The sequence below is a fragment of the Culex quinquefasciatus genome, chromosome 1 (genome assembly GCF_015732765.1).
Source record: "Culex quinquefasciatus strain JHB chromosome 1, VPISU_Cqui_1.0_pri_paternal, whole genome shotgun sequence".
In the NCBI taxonomy this organism is placed as follows: domain Eukaryota; kingdom Metazoa; phylum Arthropoda; class Insecta; order Diptera; family Culicidae; genus Culex; species Culex quinquefasciatus.
The window spans coordinates 124160562-124168304 of record NC_051861.1 but is presented as its reverse complement, the minus strand read 5'-3'; the positions used below and the strand labels follow the sequence as shown (position 1 = coordinate 124168304).

The following is a 7743-nucleotide window of genomic DNA, read 5'->3' as shown; positions in this document are numbered from 1 at the left end:
TTTTCTTTCAAAGCGAATATTAAAGGGCGCGAAGCGCCGTTTCTCAATTTTTCGTAGTGAGAAGAGAGAGCGGGTTTTTTTAATTTAGATTTTTTTTTATAAACTTTTATTTCGTCACGTTTGTCGCGCGCACAGTGCGCGGTGCGCACTTTTTTTAATTAAATATTTCCAGATTTGTACTATATAAAATGTACCTGTTTTTTTTAATTTCTCAGTAGCGTTCACTAAACTAGGGGTAATTTATTAAATAATCCTTACTATCATCTAACGAGGGTTTTTTTGGGAGGGGGTTAAACTAAAAAATATTTCATGATTTGGAGGTTATGTACAGGATTGTACGCGTTGAGTCTATCACAACTCTAATGATCGGCGTTTTTCAACGGAAAACAGAGCTCTCAACTAGTTTACACAACGATTGGTTTTGATTCGTCTTGTTATATTCCAAATATAAAAGAAATCTACGCGTTTGTGTGTGTGTGAAACGAGCGGGACACCACCACTATGTACAGATTAAGATTAATATCACCAGAGCTGACCTACAAGCTAGTTGTTGTGGTTGTTTTGGGGGCGTCCTGTCCGGCAGGGCGACCCCGCCATGGCCGCGAGGGAGGCGGCGACCTGGCGGTAGAGTCGTGCGTACTCTCAATAGGGTCGCCACACGGACTTGGCCGACTGCTTGATCAGGATGCCGTCCGGTGATTTGAGCTTGGTGGCTTCCGGCGAGGCCGGTTCGCTGGGGGCGGTCTCGTGCAGCTGGGGCTTCTTGGAGGAGGGCGCCTTCAGTTCGCAGCGGGGTTTTGGCGGTGAGCTCGGCATGGTGGTGGAGTCGGGCGTTTCCGACTTGGGCTCCTGGGTGGTGTCCGCGGAGGAGGTGGGGAGGGGCCGCAGGATGGGCACGAAGGCCGATTTGACCACGTCGATGTGCTCGTCGTCGGACTCTTCGGCGGAGGAGTGCTCGCCGGTGGAGTTCAGCTCTAGGGAGAAGCTGATCTTGGTTTGGGACGCGTTGATCGTGGAGGGAGGGGAGGAGGTCGAGTTGCGGGAGGAGGCCGGGGAGAGGCGGGACGAGGAGTTGTAGTCCGGGGCGCCGGGGATGGTCATGGTGGCGGGGATCTGGTGCGGATCGGCCGCCGTGCGGAGCCCGTTGGCACGAAGTGGTGAGATGTCGTAAGGCAGGAAGTGGGACTGCGGTCCGAAGGGGAACTGTGGCAGGTAGGTCATTCCGTTGGGCAGGACCGGAGCCGGTCCGTTGGGGGCGTTCGGTACCGCTCCCGGCATGAAATCGGCCGGAGGAGTCGGCAGCATGGGACCCGTTGTCTGGGTCGGAGTTCCGTTCGGTGTCACCGGTAGCGTTGGAGATCCTGGAAGAAACAGAGAATAAAAGAGAAACCATCAGTATAATCTTCTTCGCAGAATGAACAACTTCCATTCCGGACCGTTGTCGTTGCCAGCAGGGATTAAGTGCATCGTCGCTTCTTTCCCAACCCCTCAGCCGTTCCTGATCGGATTACGGCGGAAGTGCCGCAAGCGCTCCGGAACATTGTACACACCCAGCACAAAAAATAAAAACGAGTGAAAAAGAGACACCACCGATAAAAACCGTAACCGTGTGCAACAAAAAACAAGCAAAATCAATCCCCCAGGAATTGATTTTTATATGCAATTTTAATTCCCCGCCAGTGACGTTACTGGAAAACCGTCCGCTTTTTTTTTCGCCGCTGCACCATTCAACGCCACTCAACCAGGGCGCGTTATCGATGCATAAAATTCGCACAAAAAAAGGAGAAGAACCGAAAAGCTCTAGGCTTTCTCGCGCGCGCACAAATTTCGGTGCAATCCAAAACCGACAATTTTCCATTTTCATTGTAATTTAAAATTAATTGAGTTTTTTTTTATCGGGGGAGAGTTTCCTTCACACCCTTAAAAAAAGGGGGACGTTGTTCGCGACCTCCGGTCGCGTAGCCCCCGTACAAAAAAAAAAAAATCCATTTATCCTATTAAAACAACTAAGCTTTGCACTAACAGTTAAAATGCATTTCGTTCGTACGGACGGTGGTGCCGCTAAGCGGTGCACCCCAAAATCACCGCAACGAGTCGCGGCGGCGGCCACTGGAAAAAGGTGACTACAGGCCGCGCGGATTGGAAATTGCGTGCGGTTGCGATTTGTCAGTGTGGTGGCGGTTTTTAATCCGAAATCGATGGGAAGATTTGCGCGCGAGCAAGTGGTGGGGTGTTGAACTGAAACCACCCCCCCTGAGGAAGGTTGGGTCGAAACGTTGACGATGCACTTTGAATTTTCTAACCAAAAAAACACAGTCTTCGATAGTTACCTTTTCCAACTCCGGTCGGCGTGGTCTGGCCGGGTTGGGCGCCGCCCGTCTGTTGGGCCTGCAGCTGCTGGTGCTGCCGGAAGTAGTCGGACCAGGCGTAGTTCATGTACGCCGCGTCCAGCCAGCCCGGGTTCAGCATGAACGGGTTGAACGCGCCCGGATGGCCGTAGGCAAAGTCTGGAAAAGGAGAAGAAGATCCGGATTAGTGACGGTGTTTGGGGGGTTTGGGATTTGGAGGAGGGAGGAGTTGTTTGGGGGGAGACAGGAAGCTCTTAGAATATCAAAGCAGGCGTTTCTCTTTGAAGAAGAGAGCTCGCGTAAGGCGAGATGTGTGAAATGTTTACGTGGAAGAAGGCGGCGGTTCCAGCCGGATGGGGGGAACTCATGTTTAAATTATCAAAGAAAAAGACGTCCGGAAGTCTCTTTTGTTTCACGCGAGGGGGAACGACCCAATTTCGAGGTGATTAATTTTTAATGCTACAGCATATGGTAAACACCGTGGACGGTGGCGCCTTCTGCTCCAAACAAAAACGCGGAGTTTATTGGAAACTTGGCGCCGTCGTAAAAAGCGAGGTCTCGTAGTAGGCTCTGAAAATGAGTAAACTTACTTTGCTTACTTCGTGGTTCCCGCGGTCCATCGACGGTTACTTTGATGGCCTTGGTGTAGGTGGCGATCTGGCACGGGTACGTGCTGATGCTGATCGTGATCGTGAACGACTTGCCGCGGCCGGAACGTCCGACGAAGCGCAGATCGTTGAACTTGGCGACCTGGTTCTTCATGACGGCGGTATTGTTGCGCAGCTCACCGCAGTAGTTCTCGTCGTTGCCGGCCGTGATCTTGACCAGCGTGTTGTCCGGGATGTCGTCCAGGGCGATCACCTTGAAGGCACACGGCAAGCTCTTGTTGGAGCGCCAGTGCGTCGGCAGCACCGAGCACAGGACCGCCGGCGAACCGGTCTGGACCAGCTCGCCGTGGTACTCCTGCAGCATCTCGTGCAAGCTCGAGAACATGTCGGTCATACTTTTCGGCGGAGTTGGGCACTCGTTGCTCGCTGCCGGAAGATGCATCTGTTCACTTGTGGCTTCCAACTTGCTTTCACTAATCTTCCTCAAGCCGGAAGATCGCACTCTCAATCTTCTTGATACAGTCACTTCCTTAATCTTCAAGTCGCCTCTTAGGCATGCGTACTCCTCAGAAGCTTGCTTCTAAACTTCACTTCCCAAATAAAACTCGCACTTTTCCCCCACACAGTTATCCGCTGCGTTCCTCCAGTAATCCTCAAAAAACGCACTTCTGCAAGTTATAGATCTCTCTTGTACAACACACACTTCAGCTATATTGCGCGCGCTCTTCCCAAAAGCGTAGTACTTCTCGGGGCGGACGAGAGCACATGTAATTCACACAATGTCTCAGATGGAACTGTTTTTAAAAATCGCTCACCGATTCCTCCCTAACTCTGGCGTGCCCCGACAGTAGGCCATGCCGCCGCACGCACACCACCACGCGGTTCGCCTACTTTTTCTGGTTTGGCTTTTTTTTCCTCCCCTCACGCCGCACACTCACTCACACCAACCAACCGTCCAACTCTCACTCGCTCTCTCGCACACACTTCCAGGCAGCACCGCTTACTGCGACCGATTCATAAACCGCGCGCGCTCGTACACGCTTCGCTCTCTCCTTCTCTCACTCTCTCGTCGTCTCCTCCGTCCAGCGACCAGAAAAAAAGCTTCTTTCTTTTTTTCGGCCACTCACGAAAGCACATTTTTATTTCGGCACGACCACATTGACACACTGGAACGCACCCTCTCTTTCTCACTCACGTCAACTCTCTCTTTCCAGCGCTCGCGCGCTTCCCCCACTCCTTCCTTTCAATCTGCACTTCACACGTTCTTCGCTTTCTTGAATGTAGTTATTCGCTCGTCTCTCTCTCATCCAAAGATCTTCAAGAAGCGGCTACCGCATACGGAAGCACAGCTTGCCATCGGCGATCCCGTGTTTGTTGTTTGCAGTTATTATTGCTCTTTCCCGAGAAGGTCGGTCCCTGGGACGGGACGGGGACGTCCCGCAAGGACAACAAACATTCGAGATCGCGCAGGCAGGCAGGCCTTGAGGAAAACGCTCTCGTAAGGGGAAGGGCCGATCGTAGCAGGCGTGTGGTGGAACACGTCTCAATTAGTGTGGACGGACGGACCAGGAGCGGGTGACCTTGGGGACCTGTGGAGTATTGGGTTGGTGGCACACGAGCGGGAGAGGCAGGTTATGGGACACCGGTGGACTCGGTGTCCTTAATGGGATTGTGTGACCTTGGAGGTTTGGACTCGGACTAGTGTGGCGGAGGAGGGCAACCAAGGTCGGTGGCACGGAACGTGCCGCAGGACCAGACCGGATTGTGATGGGATATGGATGTTTGGAAGTTTGAAGGACATTTGAGTGGGAAGATCATGGCAATTCGAATGCTTGAAATAAGTGATATCTTAATTAGCAAAAAAATCATTCACATTTTACTAACTGGAGTTTTTTGAGATGTTCAAATCAAAATTTGAAGAAGTGGTTTACCTTTATTCTGTCGGGCACTTTAAAAATCTGTCATTCCCAGATTACTCTGGTAACCTGGCAACTATGACAACTAAGAAAACGATGATAAAAATAGCAAGCGATAATTTTAAAAACTCCAAATCATATAATTCTCAAAACAATCATATCATATAAACCATTTTAACCAAATTATCATAAAAAAATCCAAATTATGATCAAAAATCGATATTTTTACAATTTGTCTCAATACTGAGGACATTCAGTGGATTCAGATTCAGCGGGCAAAATAACATGATGAATTTCGTAAGGATGGTCACATACACTTTTCCCTTGAAAATTAGAAATTTTCAAATAAGGATATTTGAGTTGAAGAAAAAAACACCCCTGAGATTTTTCCAGCAATGCAATCTGGGCCTGCGATTTTTTGAGATATTTATGTTTGGAATTTGCATTTTTTTTTTACCAAAAACTAGCTGTAGCTTTCGACCCTTAAGTCCAAGTTTACTTGTCAAAAAGTTAAATAATGTTTGTTTTTAAGAGCTCTAAAAGTGCCCGAGCATAACTTTTATTTAAAACTCAACCCTAAATGGATACGTTCAAAAGACTGATTTTTGATGGTTTGCCCAAATGCTTTCTCTAAATTTGGTCGTAGAAGGCGTAGATTGCGAGATAAAATATTGGTGTATTCTACAAAGTTGCTTGGACTGGCTAGTTCAGCAACTTTCGATTAGACAAAAAAATCCTAAAAATATTCCTCAAAAGTTAGATTTTCAATTGTGATCGACTAAAAGTTGCCGCTTTCCATTTACAACAACTCTTCTGAAAGTAGGTACCAAAGCTCCACCAATTTTCGGTAAATTAAATTTTTACTTAATTTTCCTTTGTGCAATGGTTTCCTGCATTAATATTCGAAAACGTACCTATAAATGCGAAATACATTTGAAAAAAAAAAACATTTTTGTAATTTTCATTCATTTTGAGATGTCATTTTATCATAAAAAATATTGTTTTGGAAAATTTCACTTCATGCATTAAAAAACTATTTGTTCTGGATTGGCTGAAATTTCAGTTTTTTTAAAGTTAATTTATCTATTCAGATTTTCTTTTCCATATACATTATACATTCATTGAGTCAACATAATTTTAAGTGTTTAATCACAATCGGTGATTTTTCAGTTCTAATCAAAATTGTCAATTTGTACATATATCATTTATTGAAAAAAAAAAAAAAAATAGCAGTGAAAAAAATCATTATTTACAAAATTCATTTTCCATCTTCATCTCAGCAACCCGATGTCTAATCAACAAAGTCCATACAATGAATTTGTAATCCAATTTTCATAGATTCAAGAAATTGTTTTTCAGGGTGCTTTTCATTCATGACTTTTTTTTAAGTTTCAAAAAACCCATAAGTGCTTTTAACTCGAAACGGTTCACTTCTATCTTCCACAAATCTTGTTTTTTTTTCTCAAAAAAAATGTATAATAATTACAAAAATGTTTTTTTACAATATTTCTAAATATCATATTTTATTTTTCACAAAAATATAATGGCTCCGGTATTAAATTTTGAACCATCCCAAACTCTGATGCAAAATATTACTTTTATGCCCCCTCAAAACAAACAAATTTCAGAAACTTATAAATAAATACTGCATTTTATTTTATTAAAACAAAAAGTCAATTAATCAAACGTTTTTTTCACAATCTTTTTTTTCTTGGCAATCCAATTATAACCCAAAACGTTGCCAAATACTCAAAATCGATCAGAAAATATTGTCAAAGACTCCAAATCAATCTTATATTTTCTGCCGATTATTTTGCTGGCAACTGCACGCTTCTGCCTTTTGTTTTTCTGCCGATTTTTTGCCTGCTAATTGACCAATTCTGCCTTATTATTCTGGTTTACTTTTCTGACGAAGGGTTTTCAGCTAGATAGTTGTCTGCCAATCGACTATTTCTGCCAGATGATATTTTGCTGAATAACGATTTTCTGCCAAACGTCATTCTGCCGAATGATTTTCTGCCATTAAGCTCAGTCTTATAATGTGAATGGTGAATATAAATAGATAAATTTGAAGAAATGCTGGAAAAGCATTAAAAAATTATTGCAAAATTGCCTTTCAAAAGATTGTTTCCATGTATTTTTGACAATCACTTTGAAAGCATTTTCCAGTCAATCCCAAGTGTCAAATATCATTCTTATTCGTGAACCACTCTTTCTTTCAAACACAAAACACTCTTCAACATCAGTTAAGTCGGAACGGAACAAGTCACGCGCCAGCCAAATCTCGCACCCAAAAACCTCGTAAATACCCGATACTCATTTTCGGGGGACATAAATCATCTCGCCTTAAACTCAAGTGTGCTCGTGTGCGCAACACTAGAAAAGGATGCTAATTTTAGGTTAAGCCTCGAGTTATTAGGGATAGACTCACTCAGTCAATCGAGTCCGCACTCGAGAAATACACACGCACGCGTTGACCCTCGAAAACTCAACTTCAGCTGTCGCAATCCGTTGTTTGGACCGATATGTTTCTTGTAGAGCTCGGAAGAAGATGAGGTGCAGCGGCACTTGCTGTTCCTTCGACACGAGCCAGATGAGAAATGTGCTCCGACTTTGAGCTGTTCGAAGTCATGTTCTGACATTTTTCGGGTTTGAACTCTTTAGTTGGAAGCGCTGCCGATGCTGCCGTGTGGGAGGTTGAGACCGTTTTGAGGTTAGGGTGGTCCTATGTTGAAATTTATTTTTGATCAACATTTTTAAAAACCTTCACAAATTTGTGTGTAATAATAATGCAGTAATGCTTTCAGAACATTTGAGAACCACCCCAACTTCACGATCCCAAAACTCTGGAACCCTTTACCGCGCCAAAAT

General features: G+C 45.0%; 1 protein-coding gene across 2 annotated transcripts; it reads right to left on the bottom strand.

The window, feature by feature from the left end:
• Window positions 1-207: 207 nt before the first annotated feature.
• On the bottom strand, window positions 208-3978 carry LOC6032354 (segmentation protein Runt). Of its 2 annotated transcripts, none has more exons than XM_001842926.2 (3): window positions 2948-3978; window positions 2331-2507; window positions 208-1361 (listed from the first exon to the last, which is right to left on the bottom strand). In XM_001842926.2, exons 1-3 carry the CDS (start codon window positions 3396-3398, stop codon window positions 643-645), a joined length of 1347 nt encoding a protein of 448 aa, XP_001842978.2. In that variant the 5' UTR covers window positions 3399-3978; the 3' UTR covers window positions 208-642. The 2 variants fall into 2 exon arrangements, with proteins under 2 accessions (XP_001842978.2, XP_038105077.1); XM_038249149.1 differs by having other exon boundaries at window positions 2939-3975.
• Window positions 3979-7743: the final 3765 nt, after the last annotated feature.